Below are 18,061 nucleotides of genomic sequence, written 5' to 3'. Positions count from 1 at the left end.
TTTGGCATGGTTAAATGTATTTGATATGGTTAAATGTACCACTTGTGATAGTAAAACTCTCAAAATCTAAAAAGTTTTCTTGTTTCTGATCAGGCACTGCAGTACAACATCATCTTATGTTATCCAAGTATTGACTTATGTGTGTTGATGAGTATAATGTTTCTCCTTTCAGACGCTGAGAGAGCAGAGATGTGGAAATGGAGGCAGAGCTAGTAGTGATGTAAGTACAGATTTAAAATGTACACTATCTTGTAACTAGAAGTTTTTGACTATCCATTGTACAGTTCTATTCCAATGCCATTAACTTTTGCACCTAAGTGTTAGCATTTCTGTTTTTTATTATTACAGTTTACTTTTTACAAACAGAGGAGTATCCTGAGTTCCATTCAATGGGTACTCCTCGTCCAGGTTTGTGTACACCCAGATGGAAATTATTTCTTTGCTGCACTCTGTCTGAGGCTTTCCTAATTGTGGATAAATGCCTTCCAAAGTTTCTCCAGAGGAGTCATTGTTACTGTGCCCCATTCTAACAAGCAGTTGATATTACACCTGTTGCAACATGTGTAATGAGTATAGAGGAAGATCTGTGATATTACTGGAGGATCTGTTCCTTTTGAAAACATCTAAGTGCTTTACAAGAGATAAGTTGGAATAGTTGCTTTGTATGGAGAACGGTTTGCTTACATTAGTAATAATCAAGTTTTCATATTTTGTTTCAGGCTTCCCTCATTGTCACTGAAGAACTGCATCTGATAACTTTTGAGACAGAAGTTTATCACCAAGGACTTAAAATTGATTTGGAGGTGTGTTAATAGTACCATTGCAGCTTCTGCTATAATATTTTTGTTAAAATTTATTTTAAATTTTCTATTGCTTGCATTTTTATTAATAGCAACTGGTTCATGACTGTTAAAATAATTAAAATAAAACAGTCTAAGTTATGCTCTGTTTAGCACACCTACATCTTAACGGATTTGTAAGGCATAACTTCACATATTTCCAACATTAGTGATTGTGCCATCAACAATCTGCCAAGGCTGGTTTCCTTCTTGACATTGTAAATTACACCAAGCACTCTGCCATGCACTTATATGTTGATGGGTTCTGCAGGCTGCACACTCAATCCACTTGCATCCTAACTCTGTTTGTAGATGGCATGTGATACAAGTATCGCTATTATTTCTGTCACTCTAGGCAACTCAAAGACAGTGCAGAAGGAAACAGAGCAGCCCAGATTACAGAATTCCTATCCTTATTTTGTTTTAAAAATGTGTTGCTTATTTTCAGAAGATAGTAGTCTAATGTACCCTTTTGAAGAAACATAAATGAAATATTGTGGTTTTTCTTTACAATTTGTAGCATAATTTTTTACGTGCAGTATTAACCACATGTGTAAAATCTTTAACAGACCTCTTCACTGCCAGTAGTGGTCATCTCCAACATCTGTCAGATGCCAAATGCTTGGGCCTCAATCCTTTGGTACAATATGCTAACCAATAACCCAAAGGTATGAAATTCATCTGGTGCTTAAATTGCTGTTATCTGGTTTAGTTTGGAAGGGAGCATTTGGGCTGAGGAAGCAATGTATCCATATAAGTTATTGAGTAATATAATGTAGAAACTTGTAGTCTTTCCCATTTAGGGAAATGTCCAACTTTATTTCTGCACACCTTTCCAATATTTAACATCATAACTTGTCAGAATTATTTGGATATGTGTTCAATAATTGAGGTAAGCTTTGGCTCAGTGGTAGTACGCTCACCTCTGAGTCAAAAGGTGGATTCAAGCCCCACTCCGGGGACTTGAGCGCATAATCTAGGTTGAAGTTAATGGAAATAAAAATCGGGAGAGATGTAAAACGTGCTGTCGATTCACTATCACCCGTTTTACACTATTGTACAAAGTCAAAATCTACCCCAAGGTTTCTAAAGAGATCCACAGTATTGATGGTTATCTGAGTTTAATATAGAGTCTGAGTTGATCCACATAATCAGTCCAAGCAAGCTGTTGGATGGAATTTCTTTTGAAAAGTTAAACCTGCTGTTCAGAAGATATGACTGCAGCCAATATTTTAATTCCACCATTCACGTTATAGGGACATGGCAAACACAATGTCAAAACTCAGCCATCTTTCCTAACTTGTCATTCACCAAATTCTCATCAGAAGTGTCCTGTTCCTTTTGCCCTATTGTTGCCATAGTTCTAAAATTGTACTTTCTGAAGTGCAGTTCAGAAAGGATGGAAGTATTTGCCTGGATGTTCGATTTTTTTTTCTGACATGCACTTCAAATTTTTTTTTAAATAATTGCATTTCTTTTACTTGTTTCGGGGGGAATGGATTGTAGTGAACACAGATTAAATGCTGTGAATTGTGAATTGATCAATTGAATTTTAGCAAGAGCACTGATCTGTGTTTGATTTAAATTTTATATTGCACTTCAAATTATTTGGAGGTAGGTGAGTATTTTTGATTACCTAATCAAAGTTTAGTACATTTAATGGTAATAAAGTCACTGCCTAAATAACAAAGGTGCAGATGATAAATCTGCATGATGTAGCAAGTTTAGTTATGTTGATAAAAGTACTAACTAACATATAACATGTAAACTAATACCATTGACACACAACCACAAATTGATTTACAGTGCAGTTAGGATACTTATTAATGTCCTGTTTTGAAACAGAACGTGAACTTTTTCACGAAACCACCAGTTGCTACGTGGGACCAAGTAGCAGAGATTCTGAGTTGGCAGTTTTCTTCTACCACAAAAAGAGGTCTGAATATGGAACAGTTAGCAACACTAGCCGAGAAGCTGCTCGGTGAGTAATAGAAAACTTGTCCTTGAAGTTGAACCAAGAGGCCTGAGCACTTGGTTTGTCAGAAATTTTCTCTCTGCTATTTTAACCTGTTAAAAATGGTTTAAACCTCCACTAAAATAGTGCAGAAGCTATTGTGTCTGTTCAGATTAAAAAATTAATTTAGTTTAAAGCTAAACACAACTAATCCAAGGACATTTATTGAAGCTAATTATATTCCAGCATTTGAAACTGGCACAGACATGATTTATTTTGCATAGTGTATGGTCTAGCATGAATGCTAAAAAATGCTAAGTCTACTTATAATCCCCACATCAAAACTGAGACTGCTGCCTTACTGGAGGTTTGCCCTTCTAATGCAATATTAAATCAAGTTCCCGTCTGCCAATTAAAGATCCCATCGCATTACTCAAAGAAGTGCCGAGAGTTCTCTGTGTACAAGCCAACGTTCCTCCTTCATCAAATGCCGCAAAAAAAACAGTTTAACTGGCTGTTCGCTCCATTGTGGTGTGGGGTCTTGCTGGTGCAAAATGTTGCCATGTTTTCCTACAATACAATAGTCAGTACAGTCTGAAAAGTAATCGTCAGAAGTGCTTAGAGATGGTTCAACAATGTGAAAAGTCGCAATATTAATGGAAGAAAATAATTTTGTAAAAAAATCACTCACTTTATTCATTACCAAAGAAAAATATTACTTTAGGAATAGAGCCATTAAGAACAAACACAGTAAATAATGAACCTGGGACTTATGAAAACCTTCCTTATCTATTTTGACTCTTTCTCCCTGGCAACTGCTTACTGACAGATATCACCCTTCATTTTGGAGGGTGTTAGGGTTGTCTGTAGAACTATTATAAGTACTGCTGTATAATCATCCAATGGTTGTAATTGAAACAGGATAATGGTGACCTGGAATGCCTGAAGTATATTTTATTTGTACTTTTTCTGAATGCTTTATTCATTTCTTTTGATTTCTTAAAATTCTTTGATAATTGTTTTGTTCTGTTTATTAGGTCCTGGTGTCAACTACTCTGGGTGCCAAATCACTTGGGCAAAATTCTGTAAAGTGAGTGATCACATATTGACCAGTTAGTTTATGACATGCAAAAGACTTGCTGTTCGTTTTAAACTTTCTTGCCTGCCATTCCTTTTTTTTTGTAAAAAGTTATGCTTTAAAAATACTTCTATTTGTTTCAAATTTCAATTCAAGCAGCATGTTGTCCTTTAGTCAACATGACATATTTGGGCAGAAACACAGAATATTTGGGCAGAAATGTCCACAGCCTCCAAATAATTTCAGTGTTATTTGTCAACTGATACTTTTTTCTAAGTAACATGTCATTTGGCATTCTATTTTTTAATGATAGTAGAAGTGGTATTGCTGCAATAAATGTGTAAGCAATTTCAGGATCGTAACTTTTTTTTAGTTGCGTACCTATGAAAACTTAAATGACAAGCAAACTGTCAATTTTTTTAATGCTTTTTAAATTTTCCTCAATACTTTTACATTTAGGAAAATATGCCAGGCAAAGCATTTTCATTCTGGGTGTGGCTGGACAATATCATAGACTTGGTGAAGAAATTCATTCTTTCTCTCTGGAATGATGGGTAAGAGGTTTCTACAACACACACCTTTTGTGCGTTTGTTGCAACACTTCAGTTCCTGATTACTTAATTCAGTAGAGATTTAACAAGTCTTGAATGCAGAAAAGTGCGCTTTACTGTGCATTCCTACGTTTAGAATTTAAATTGTTCATTTCTACAGATGAAATCTATTATTCTCCAATATTTACTATTTTAACATAGATTTTGGAAGTGTTCTGAGCTTAGCATGGTGCACAAACTTTGACCTATTTTTAATAAAATTTATAATTTGCAAGACTGGCAATATTTAATTTGTTTCACACCAGATATATCATGGGTTTCATAAGCAAAGAAAGAGAGAGAGCCTTACTGAATGTGAAGCCCCCAGGCACGTTCCTTCTTCGTTTCAGTGAGAGCAACAAGGAAGGAGGAATCACATTTACTTGGGTGGAAAAGGATATCAATGGTATGTAACTGTATGTTTTCAAATACACATCTTGATGTGAAATAATTTCATTTTGCAGTAGATGGAGAAATCAAAATGGGATTAACAATATAAAGCAAATGATTACATCATCATAAAAGTTTTATGGCATACATTTCCTGTGTCACTGTGTAGCGCTGTACTGTCAACACTTGATTGATACACTGAGAGGGAAAAACAAGTGAGAAATTATTTTTTAAAAAATCTGTACGATACAGCAAAACTGTTTCAAGCTGCTCTCCAATTGAAGTAAATGATCCTGAGGATACATTTTCACTTATGGAAACCTTTTCAAATGACACTGAAACCTGCTGTGATTTAAAACCAGTGATTTTTAGAAAAATATGTTCTGCAGTGATCTTATCCATGGGTATCCATATAAAAACTAGCATCCCCACTACTGTATTTCACATTTCAAAAAATGAAAACATGACTTCAATCATACCATGCAGTTGCTGGTCTTCCTATTCGGGTAACCATGTGTTGCCTCCTAGGCGGCCACCGAAGCATTACGTTTCATTGCGTGGAGTAAAGTTCCAGCAGATCTCCCTTCAGTCTCAGAAATGGCACAGACCTGACTTTCAATTTGAAAATGAATACAGGCCGGATTGGATAAGTCCAACATAAACTTATGGAGTGTGGAGTGTTCCTTCAAAAATGCATCCATTCAAATAACACTTATCCCCTTGGACATTTGATTACATCTAGACATGTCCAGTCCATAAGCCAAAAATTTAGGTAGATTCTCTATTCCTGTTAATAAATGTGATAATAGTGTATTCCACACCTTTTCAATCCAGGAAAAGAAAGTGAACTATGATTTTAAAGTTGCTTGTTATATCACTGTTGATTTTCATCCAACTCTACGGGCATGATTTTAGCACCCGCGATCGGGTGCGTTCCTGGCGGGGGGGGGGCCCCGAAAATCGGGGATTCCCGGGGCGGGTCGGGAACCTGGCTCCAACCCATCCACTTCCGGGTTTCCCACAGACGCGGTGACATGCGCGCGCAGCCCCGGCATGTGGGACTCCCGCCGGCAATTAAAGCCGGCGGGGTGCCACTTAAGCTATTTATTTTGGTATTTCAGGTCATTTAGGATATTTTAGGAGGGTTGGGATTTTACAAACAACTGGGACTGTTTCCCGTACTGGGGTAAACACTCCCAGTTCAAATGGACGTGTTGCAGCCATCAGCCTGTGGCAGCTGCAAAGGTCCATTTGACAGGTGGTGGGGGGAGACCCTCACTCATTGCAGGAGGCCACTCTGTCACTTTGGACAAAGTTTGGCCTCCACCACCCTCCTCCGAACAATAAAATTCACCAACTTGCATACTTACCCCGGTGTCCAGACACATGTACCTACCTTGCGGACCCCCTCAGATGTACATCTTCCGGATGGGGGCCGTCCGAGCTGCAGTCATGACCTCCTCGGAGGGCGAACAGCATCACCAGCCACGCCGTCCGCCTCTGACACGTGGAGCTCCACAACACAGTGCTGTGACACATCCACCTGCACAGCAGGAGGGAGGGCAACGGCAGAGAGAGATGCGTCGCAGAGGGCACTACCCTCGCCACAGGGTCCACAGACCGAGGCTCAGCTTCCTGGACCTCTCTGAGCAGCAGTGCACACGGAGGCTCAGAGTCCCTCGACATGTAGTCGTGGACATCTGCAGCCTCCTTCATGCCGAGCTGCTCCCGGCTGGCCCGAGCACCATCTTCTTACCTGTCGCTGTCAACGTCACCACTGCCCTCAACAACTTCTCCTCCGCATCCTTCCAGGGTGCCACCGGGGACATCGCCGATGTCTCTCAGTCGTCTGCACAAAAGAGCCTGCAAATACACCTACACCCACTCTGCAGTGACATAATGGGTGGCATCAGTTGTGGGTCTTCATTGTGATCCTCAGGAAAGGGCATTATTGCACAAACCAGACAAGATTCACAAAGACGTGGCAGTAGTGGTGCCAATATAATATGTGATGTGAGTTGCTTAGAAATTAAATATAAGTAAAAACCATGACAAACCCTCAAACACCCTTGTGCATCCCCTTCATGCTCACAGCACGTTTGACTTACGCTGCCTACTGCACATATGTGATGCATGCCCTGTGGCTGCAGCACAGGTAGTGGCAGGTTGAGTGAGGCTGACTGTGAAAGAGATGCACGAGAGGGTGAGTATGAGATAGAGCCATGAAATTGTATGAGGGTTGGGTTGAGTGGTAGTGGCGGGATGAGTACTGGCGAGGTGAGTAAGTGCAGGTAAGATGAGGGTGAGGTTTGAGTGGGTGTGAGGAGTGACGTGATAGAGTAGTGTTGGCAGTGCAGAAGGAGATGTGGGGTGGGGGCGGTGATGTGGCAGACGGAGTTTAGGGGAACGAGTAAGTGTACTCACTTTGGCTGACCTACTTTGGTCATCGCAGCGCCTCCTGCACTGTATGCAGGTGTGCGATATGTTGGTGGTGCAGGTGACCTCCTCTGCCACCTCGAGCCAGGCCGCCTTGGTGGCAGAGGCAGGCCACTTCCTCCCGCCCACCGGGGGGAAGATCTCTGTCCTCCCCCTCCTCCTCACCCCATCCAATGATACTTGAGTGAGGCATCATTAAATCTGGGAGCAGCCTTCCCCCTGGGCTGCTCCATGCTGTAATTTTTCCTATTTGTTGCAGCATCAGTCAGTGGAGGTCTGCCCCTTTAAATAGAGCTCCTCCAGCTGACAGACCTTACTGCGCATGCGCAGTCCGCCCGCCGCGCAGCTTAGCAGCGGGGAACTCGAAACAAGAGGTAAGTGGATCCATTAAGCCTGCTATTGCGTTCGGGGCAGACTGATTTTACTGGGCGCGTTACCCACGCGCCCAATCGCCGCCCCCCCCCCCCACCGCGAACCCCCCGCCCTGGTAATATCGGGCCCTGTCTGTTAATTAAGAGCTGCTACATCATAACAGTGCATTTGTTTGATAAGCTGAGAGAGTCAGAATCTACAGCTATTCTGCTTGAGAGTAACACTTGACAGTACAGTCGGGCCTGAAGTTCGGATGTTTCCGAAGGTTTCCCATTAGTTCCTCCATTCGCCAGGACATCAATTTTAATTGGGGATATTTTGTAAAGTACTGATGCTCTGATTAAAATTGAAGTGTTAGTGAGTGGAGAATCTGACCAGAGAAGCTTTTGAGAGCATCGGGACTTAGGCAGGCAATCTTCTCATACAGTTCCTACACAGTAGGGGGCAACAAAGTTTGAATCTATTGAATTGGTCCTGATCTGGACTTACATCAGTAGGCAGCCCTACTGTAAGCAAAAGGGCTTTATCTTCTGTAACATTTTGGAGTTAATAATGCAGAACTTTTCAGAGCTATATGCTCTTCATGGTTAACTAAAGCAGTGAATATGCAGGAATGAGGAAAGAGTAACTGCATAAGCATTCATTGTTCACACAAACACAATCAACCGATTAAACTTTTGAGGGTTTTTTACGTAGCTACCTTGAAGTTTAAAATAGGATATAAAATTTCTATTTAACGTTGAATTTTCAGTGTAGCTCCAAGTCTGATCAAATGCACTATCATTTAGACAACTTTTAAGGTGGAGTCAGTGCAATACTTTAGGTACATTATTGTTTTTCGTCCAGGACTTCGGTTTGAGTTCAGTTGGATAGATTGAAAGTTAGCTCTTTCTGTTGACTGTAAGGATCATATGTGAAAGGGGTTTGTTTGGTCTCGACACAGTTCCAAGTGTGCACAGACATCTACAAGTTGGCATTGAACTGGAATTTTTCAACTTTTAGAGGCACACGATAACTATAAAACATGACAATGTTTACACTGCTGACACCAGAAGTGCTATTCTGAAGTTAACAATGAAGCACATTGAGACACAGTAAAGGGATATTCATTTCTGATCTTGAAGTGCTTGACACTAGCACTGGGTGTCCAAAGTAGAAATATTCCATTCCCAAGAATTGACATATTTCATCTTGAAGAGGCCAAAAATTTGGCAAAAACATTTCAGAGCCCAACTGTTGGATGCTTTTTCATGCTTTCTTAATAGTAACATTATGCTTGGTGTAATTAAGTACTAACCAATCTGAACTTGTGAAGCATGCAAAGTTGAATTAATGAAATGTTTGAATATATCGAAGAAAATGTTCCATCAATGTAATTCTAGTTTTTAAGTTTGAAATTATTTTATACATTGGCTTTGTGTTTTTAACCTTCCAACAGGAAAGACCCAGATCCAGTCCGTGGAACCATACACCAAACAGCAACTGACTAACATGTCCTTCGCTGACATTATCATAAGCTACAAGATCATGGATGCCACCAATATCCTCGTGTCACCACTTGTGTATTTGTATCCTGACATTCCAAAGGAAGAGGCATTTGGAAAATATTGCTGCAGTGAACCCCAAGAAGCTATTGATCCCAATGATCCAGGTGATGCTTTAAATATTGCAGAAGCTGTCATACTTGGTCTTCTGTATTCTTGTTTCAACTATATGTTCAGAATGTTGGTAAGAAGGAGCTGTTCATTGTGCAGTCTTGAAAGCTAGCCCAAACTACGAAGTTGTGCGTCAGCTGGCAAACTCTAAAGTTAGGGAAATGAGAGACATTGTAACTTTTATAAATAACTTTTTAAGCTCCAACAAATCAGTTACATGAAGTAGAGTGTGTGTAACAGAGCAGCTTCACTTGTTTCAACACAACCTGTCCTCCAGACCAGACATGGAGCTGATCTGGAGTCTATCAATCCCAGAAAGTTCTGTATCAATTAAATATGCAATACTCAGCTGATGTTTTTCTGCAGTCATGTGGTTTTGCATTGGCTGCCAGGCTGATCCAAATGTTATGCTCCATTGCAATAAATGGCTGCACTGCAGGTTGCAAGTGACCGCTCCCTGTAACCAATACCACCTGAGCAGCAGAGAAGCCAAAGAATCTCCAAGATAGCAAATTTGGTGATATTTCTGAAATGTAGAATGTTACCGGCCAGAAATGGACCGTGCAGCCCATCAAGTCGATGTCACTGTTTTTCCCTGCATGAGCCACTAGTTTAATGCTCCTTAGGCTTGTCCCTCATCACTTTATAATTTTGCTCTTTTTCGAGCAGTTGGCTAATTCCACATTCTAACTGTTTCATTTTATTTTTCTAATCTCCCATTCAATTTTTGTAATTATCTAAAGATTGCCTCTTAATCCTAACTATTGGAGGTTTTTATGAGGGACCAGACTCCTATTCTTCCCTACATTGTTGGTTCTAACAGGAAACATAACTTCAGCTGATTCACACCCTCTTAAAACCTTCTGCACCTGCAACACACCATTTAGGACTCATGTTTGATTACAGAAGCAACTGTCCACTTCTCGCTATCAAATCCCCACAACCACTGTGTCCCTGCACTGAACCAGCCCCCCAACCCACCTTCCCCTGAGTTTCTGCCCTTGGAACAAATATTCAGTGTTGAAAGCTTACCTACTTGACTTTGCAGTCAAAACAAAATTTAGACTAGGAGGATGGAAAATGGAAGCCTATATTCTTCAAATTTATATCCCTTGACTGCAAAATACTTCTATGATTTTCCTTACTGTTCTTAGAAATGCAGTACTTTGCATTAAACCTCTTCTAATACTCTGAGCTAATATTGATTTATTTTTTTGATATTGCAGAAACATTTGCATACCTGAAGAGAAAATTCATTTGTGTGACACCGTGAGTAAAAACAGATATATTGGCTTGTGCTATAGTTTTCTGCATGTGTTTCAATGGCAAGTTTTGTAATATAATCTAACCACCATGACTGAACAACATTGTAACAGCAAAATTTTATGTATAGTGAAATGCTATTTAAGGCACATCATTAACCATGGCAGTAATTAGTAAAGTGTTTTATTTAGATTTATGATTTATAATTTGATTAGATTTATAACTTGAAAATTAGCTCTGACTTGAAAATCTATACTGTTTTATGTATCTAATTTGCACAGAACAAACTCTGGTAACACAAGCGACCTGTTCCCAATGTCTCCTCGAACATTGGACTCTTTAATGCATTGTGGGAACAACAGTGAAGGAACTGAACAAGGGGCAGCAGGAGGCCTTGGTGAGTGACGTGCAGGATCCTCTTCAAACACGTATTTTTCACATGGAGAAAGAGTGAAACTCTGATCCATGGACTTGTTTTCAATGCATATTGCAAACTATTTTAATTTAACTTTATTTTTCTGTTGCTTTACAGATTCCATTACTCTGGACATGGAGTTTGGCACAGAATGTGCTGCTTCTCCAATGTAAATTTTGTGCACCATTAGCCAACGCAGGATCTATTGTTCTTGATTATATCTTCAGTATGATTAACCACTAGTTACAATGATTCTCAGTAATTTGTTTATATCTATTGTCTTTTGAAAATTAGTAGTTTAATAATGTTACTACTCAGTTGCATATAATGCTTTTACTGCATTGTATCATGTTAATTTCCAGCTGCTTATCTCAAATTTAACCCAACAAAGAAAGCTTTGTTTTCCATCAGTCCAGTGCTTCAACGTAGATCCTATAAGTCGTTTGCAATTGCAGATGGCAAACTCTTCTTCAGCATGTTGCCAGGCTCTGGTGCACTATGACAATGTGCTACCCATGTAGACTGTCCTCTTTCATGTGGAATAAAATGGACCTCTATAGATTTCGTAGATGTGCATTATCAACAGCTTCAAGTACACAATCCCAACTCAAAGTGGGATTAAAAGTAAATTCTTCAGAAGTATGTTTCTTGCCAATTTGAATTCAGAGATGATGCACTTATAGAAGAGATGTGGACTACATTCCCGTGACATGGCCCCAGTGCACCTGTTTGGAAAATGACACCCAGATGTGCAGAAATGGGATACTGTGCATGACCAGTTTTTTAACTACTTTTTTAATGTTTTTATTAATTCTTGGGATGTCCCTGGGAAGGCCGAGATTTATCCCTAGTTGCCCTGAGAAGATGGCGGTGAGCCTCTTCTTGAAATGCTGTACTGGTTTGCTAAACCACTTCAGAGGACAGTTAAGAGTCAACCACATTGGTGTGGAACTGGAATTATGTACAGGCCAGACTGGGTAAGGGCAGCAAGTTTCCTTCCCTAAAGGACATTAGTGAACCAGTTGGGTTTTTACAACAATCCAAAGCTTTATGGTCACTTTTACTGATACCAACTTATTATTTCCAGATTTTTTAAAAACTAAATTCAAATTCTCAAACTGCCATGGTAGGAATTGAACTTGCATGCTCTGGATTATTAGTCCAAACCTCTGTATTACTTGCACTGAACAGAGTTCTGAAGGGTTGACCGTTCGGAAGCTGGAATACAGAGAAAAGGTATCAATCTGTGCTAATGAGCTCTACTTTCCCTGGTTTTTCACCAGTTCCCACAACAGAACATATTGTCAAGGTACACTGGACAAGCTGACCATGCTGAATTTATTTCAAGAGTCTGTTTAAGTTCCTTGATGAGTAAATGGATACTGAAATGCAATGCTTAATTTAGCAGTACAGTGGGATGTTAATGAGGCTGATAAGTAAATAATGAAAAGTTGTTCTTTGAAATAGATTAATTGTTTTTATATTAAAAGCATTTTTTGTTATTCTTACATGAGGTTCTAAAAGTCAAAGCTGCATCCATGTGGTGTATTGCCTCTGAGAAAAGAGCAATCCAACATAAATAAATTTGGAAATGTTTGAAAATGTAAATTGCATTAAGTTGCAGGGAATTGTAATGTGTCGTTGATTTGTACATGAGAGAGGTATTGTTGGCATTGTAGAAAGTGAACAATGATGGAAACTGCTTGGACCAGCCTAGGTCAGAGGTCGAAGATCACAATTCAGCGGTGTGCATTTGGCTAAGTACTTAAGGCCTGCAACCATCCGGTATTTCAATATGCTATTGTTTATTATTGACAGAAGTATATACAGAGCAATGCTTGCTCTAACAGTAGGAATACATTTGTAAGAATTCTTGCTGTTGCCCTAGTGCTTGAGGTTTCTTGAAGTAAACGGAATGTCAAATATGACCATGTTGGCAAAGGTTTGTATATATCGGACCATCAAAACCCTTTTTGAACGTCTGGTGTTTGGGCTGGGATGGGAGAGGACGAGAAGTCCCATTTGAACCCATTTGGCCTAAAGTTTAGAAAAATGCTTTAATCAAGATCAGTATTTTTTATTCTTTCCTCATGTGAAGCTTCTGTGTGAAGACGACACTATAGTGTTAACAATTCCTGTGCATTGTGCCACCATAATGGATAATGTTGAGTTAAACTATATAATCAGGAGTCTTCAACTTGCAAGTCAGAAATCCATCATTAAGCCACACAAGCAGTTTTTAGTGTACTTTTGTAACTTTTCCCCCGTACATTATAGGAGAGGGAGTAAAAATTCGACAAGTTTGAAACAATTTTTTGATGAAAGGGATTTGATTTTATCACTGTTGAAAAAGTAAACCTCTAACAGAGAAGTCTTGATGTTGCCCTAGTGCTTGAGGTTACTTGAAGTAAACGGAATGGTTTGAATAACTGAGTGATACCTCCCACCTACCTGCCTCAGTATAATGCATTTCTATTTCTTTGTGTCGTAATGCTGACTGTGTACCTCCACTGTCTTATTCAAAAATGATTGCTTTTCGGAAGTAAGGAAGCATAATTTTTAATCCCCTCGATTTGTATATGGAGCAATGAAAGAATGCACGATGTAATGAATTCTAAAACTGGTTGAATATCATTGTTATGCTGTAAAATGTTATATTACAGTGCATCCGATTCTGTTTTGAGCATTTTGAATTAATTTCATTTGTGAAATGTGTGGTTTGACTGTATTCAAGATATGTGTAAATGATAAGTGTGTATAAATGAAATAGGCAGCATTCATTTATGCTGTAAATGTTACTGCTGTGTTACTGAAAACTCTCCTTACCCTTTTACTGAATAAAGGGCCAAGCTTTAACTGTCAAGTTGTGCCAGTTTTTTATTAAATTGGTGTTTGTCAGAATTGTTTTTATATTATCCTTAGTTGAGCAGCATAATCAAACAAGATATTTGCATCTCAGCCAACTAAAAATGCATCCTTCAAGTATATACATCTTTATGTAAAGGAAAAGGAGAATGTGTTATAGTTTGGGATTTTTTAAGTACTATTTCCCTGGTGACAGTTTTACAGACTTCAAGAACCAGGGCTAAAAACCAGCCCATTTAGCAGTAAGAATGCATATCAGAATTTGTTTAGTATTGAAGAACCAGCTTCATATAGATAAAAATACTAATTATACTGATTTACACTTAAAACAATTTCAGAAAGCAAAGATATTGGGTCAATACCAAGTTCAAGGCAATATTTTAATACAGTATAATGGGTGATTTTAAACCCCAAGAACAGGTGGGTTGGGGCGGGTGGGAGTTGAAAGTAATTGCTTTTTGGGTTGCGACCTCAACTCGGCTTTATTTCCGGGTTTAACGTTGGCGGGTAAAAGTACAGGTTTCTCACTGGGAATGCGAAGTCCGAAAATTTTGCAGTTGCGACCCAAAAAAACAACCATTTTCAACTCCCACCCGCCCCCCAACCCATCCGTTCTTAGGGTTTAAAATCACCCCCAAAGTGGCAGTATTCCTTCAGTGGAATTGGCCTGCTGTAGTCTGGTCTACTAATGAGCAATGCAATATGTTTTAAGTCATCAGTGCTATTTGGCTCCATGAAGTCTCCTTTCGTGTGAATAGTGCAACATTAGACTTCTGCCATGAAGAGTCTTCCAGCTTACACGCTCAAAATGAGAGAGAACACTCCGGATCTGTTGATTGTTCTTTTTCAAGCATTCTTTTCCCTTTGAAGATGCCATTCAAGCTTGATGAAATCAAGTATTAAAGTAACAATGCTGTTTGTCCCATGACAATAACACAATCTCTCACATTTCCCCGAGACTAACATGCAATGTTATAAGTGTAGCCAATTTGATTTTCGGTTCAATTGTTTGAGACTGACACCATAATGGTTAATAGCCATATGACTTTGTTTAGCACAAGCAAGAATCATTACATTACAGTATAAATACAGCAGTCGTTTACAAAGCACAATTAAGAATTATATCACCCTGGTGTCCTTTGGATAGAAGCTGCGACCTCGTTCCCCATTCCTTCGTTCACGTAGTTTCAGCTAAAGCCTTGACTAACCCTTTCGAGCTTAGTTCCCCTAAATACCTTCTAAACTTATGTAAGGAAATATAAGGACTAATTGCAGATGGTGGAAGGCAATCTTTAACATACAATGCTGGAGCTAAGAGGAGAATCATAAGCTGCTGACACTTTGCAGACTTCGTTTGCAAATGTGGAAAAACATCCCAAGATGTTTCGCCGAGTGTGAGGAAAACATGCCAAGCAAGAGGAGAGGCGATTTGGAAGGCTGACCAAATGTTTGATCAAAAAAACCAATTAAAAGAGGCCTTGAAAGAGAGGACGTGGAGGGATTAGGGGGTGGGTATTTCCATAGTTTATGGGACCACCTAATGGCTGACGGTACAGCCACCATTGGTGGGGTAAAGGGAGGGAAGATGCACAATAGGTTAGAGTAAGAGGAAAGGAGAGTTGATGGAGGAGAGGATTGAAAGGGATTGAAGAGTTAGATACTGCAAGGCATTGGAGTTATTTAAGCAAAGCAATTGAGAATTTTAAACATGAAGTGCTGAAGGACCAGAAGCTACCGTGATGATCGGTGAGTGTAAACACTTTTAATGGTGTTCCACTTAGACCGCACTTTTTCCTGCACTGTTTTCAGCCCTTTTGGATCTAAGAAAGTCTACCTGAACTAGTGCCTGGTCAAAAGCAACTGCTCATTCTTGCAGCCTCTCTGGGCCTCCACATAGTAAAGGATAGCTTACAATTTAAATCAGAGTTACCCATAGCTTTTAACAGAAGTACATCTCTACCACGTCAAAAATTCCTATTTTTATCACCGTGTAGAAAAGAGTAGAACATTAATTTTTACCTCTTTAAGGTATATCCTGCTTGGACTATGGTTCTATGGATGCCAGCAGGGCTCTTGGTACTTTGCCCAAATTGCCATTTTGTGTGTTGAGCCTGGGTGGCTACACACTATGAGGGGCATCGCAACTGAGTCTCCGCCTGTCCCCACACTCACTGACACTCCCTAGTAGGGTCGTTGGGTAGTGATCAGAATCTGGAATCCTGGCTTTCTTTTTATTTCTTTAGCTCAGGGAGATTGATGCAAATGGTGGCCCTGCTGCTGCTGTGCGTGAGAGCTAATTTATTGCAAACCAGTGATTAAACCTGGGACAGTTGTAGCTTAGTCTCTCGTCATGTGCTGAATTCATCCAGTGAGTCATCAAGGGAAGTACTACATTTCAAGATTCACAAATGCGTTGCAGCCTGGAATGCACGCCCTTCAGAATCCAGATATTACCAGTTCCAGGATTCTCAGACTCCAAATCTACGAGCCTCTTTTCTGAGGATTCTTCATTGATAAGCCAAGCCACTAGGTGAAAGCCCTTTTGGTACCATGAGAGAGTAAAAAAACGTAATTGTTCTTACCCGTAGTCTTTCACCAACCCGTAGCTAAACTTGAGATGTCTCTTTAAAAACTAACAGCTGTTTTGGATGGGTAATGGAGAGGAAAAAACATTTGTTTTTTAAAGCACTGGTGTCCCATATCAATATATTTAAAACGAGGAATGTTTAGGAGTGTTTACTTTCAGTTTAAAGTGCTTCTGCTTTTCTGAAAAAAGCTTTTAAAAGTAAATGTATGCTTCATTAGGAGATTTTGAAGATACACTTTATTTTCTGTCCACATGGGTCTTCTCCGTTAACGTCAGCTACAGGACAGGTAATATGTAGCTCCATAGACCTAATGCTGATTGGCAGTCTAGGACTCCTCATTGCCACTCAGGACAGCATTGGAAATAACAATGTTGTAATATCTGTGAGGCACTGCAGCTTTAAACTAACTGTTACCTTTTCTCACAGCTTCAAACTAAATAATTATTCATTACAAATATAAACAGCAAGAGATGCAGAAATGGTGTGAATTGGATTTTTCAATGCTTGGGGCACTTTTTCATGATGTATTTTTGAAAATTATGCATTTGTATGGAGCAGGAAGTAAAATGTGTATTTTAAAAGTTGCTTGTTTAACTGCGGATGTGTGTAATATTCCACAAGCACATGCAAGTTAGAACAGATCGTTGGAAAACCTTTTGGCTCCTGCCTGCTAGGAGTGTCAGGGTTTCGTGCTGTGCACCCGCAGCTTGACCACACCTCACTTCGTTCATCTCAAAATATTTACTATTGAAGTGAACAGACAGATTAGTAATTTTTGCTACAATGTAAGTGATTTCCTTAACTACGGAAAATGTATTGTTCCTAAAAGTCCACGGATAACCTAAATTAGTGCTTCTTCAAATCCTATGCTGTGGTGAAAATTAATTATACGTTGAATTGCAAAATCCAAAGGTAAGTGGTCTCTCAGAACACATGATTACAATTTGTTTTTTAAACATGAAAATAAGACACTCGACTCCCCAAGCAAGATATCATATCAGCTGTCAAGTTGACTATCTCTTGTGTTACTATAGCATAGTATAGCTTGAGTGTAAGTAGTTTTCAATGGAGTACAATTATAAAATGCTTCTACTTACAAGTACTTTAATATTAGCCATGCACAGCCTTTGCAGATTGGGTTTGCTGCAGTTCATTTCTGCATCTCAGATCTGCAATATTAAAGTTTCGACTGCAGTCTTTGTTCAAGAATCAAAGTAAATAGCTCCCCTGGTGGCATAGTTGGTAAATGCATCAGGAAGGTCCATGGGTTCGAGCGCTGGTCAGTGCCGAGTTAATGATCTCAAGTCAGGGCAGCATCTGAGATACCACAATCTGCTTCTACGTGACTGGGTGAGGGAGTGGAAAAGTACCCAAAATTCTTCCTCCTGCCTGTTCTATGGAAAGGGGATGTTAGTTAAGAGCAGAATCAGTTCAAATAGCCTGCCAGGCTGAGTGGCAATTTGACGAATGGTAAATTAAATGAGATACTGCAGGCTACAGGTGCCCGTGTAAGTGAGTGCCTTCAACAAATGAGGGGGATTGAACACTGTTGTGACTGTTCACTTCATGTTGCTCAGATCTCATTACACATTACTATTAAAATAATTTCTATATAA

At 39.5% G+C, this 18,061-nt stretch overlaps 1 protein-coding gene across 1 annotated transcript in view; it reads left to right on the top strand.

Moving 5' to 3' along the window:
* The window catches only part of stat3 (signal transducer and activator of transcription 3 (acute-phase response factor)), a 49,498-nt gene extending 35,643 nt beyond the window's left edge, over positions 1 to 13,855 (top strand). Inside the window, exons 15-25 of the mRNA XM_067968893.1 lie at positions 173 to 220; positions 720 to 803; positions 1,409 to 1,507; positions 2,685 to 2,820; positions 3,831 to 3,883; positions 4,331 to 4,425; positions 4,728 to 4,867; positions 9,098 to 9,310; positions 10,541 to 10,583; positions 10,859 to 10,974; positions 11,110 to 13,855. Of these exons, the coding sequence (XP_067824994.1) occupies positions 173 to 220; positions 720 to 803; positions 1,409 to 1,507; positions 2,685 to 2,820; positions 3,831 to 3,883; positions 4,331 to 4,425; positions 4,728 to 4,867; positions 9,098 to 9,310; positions 10,541 to 10,583; positions 10,859 to 10,974; positions 11,110 to 11,165 (1,083 nt within the window). The 3' untranslated portion in view covers positions 11,166 to 13,855. The remainder of the gene's footprint in view (positions 1 to 172; positions 221 to 719; positions 804 to 1,408; positions 1,508 to 2,684; positions 2,821 to 3,830; positions 3,884 to 4,330; positions 4,426 to 4,727; positions 4,868 to 9,097; positions 9,311 to 10,540; positions 10,584 to 10,858; positions 10,975 to 11,109) is intronic.
* The last annotated feature ends 4,206 nt before the right edge of the window (positions 13,856 to 18,061 follow it).

This window comes from Heptranchias perlo, chromosome 30, assembly GCF_035084215.1.
Source record: "Heptranchias perlo isolate sHepPer1 chromosome 30, sHepPer1.hap1, whole genome shotgun sequence".
Taxonomy (NCBI): domain Eukaryota; kingdom Metazoa; phylum Chordata; class Chondrichthyes; order Hexanchiformes; family Hexanchidae; genus Heptranchias; species Heptranchias perlo.
Note: the sequence above shows the minus strand (reverse complement) of the source record. Positions and strands in the feature narration are given on the sequence as shown.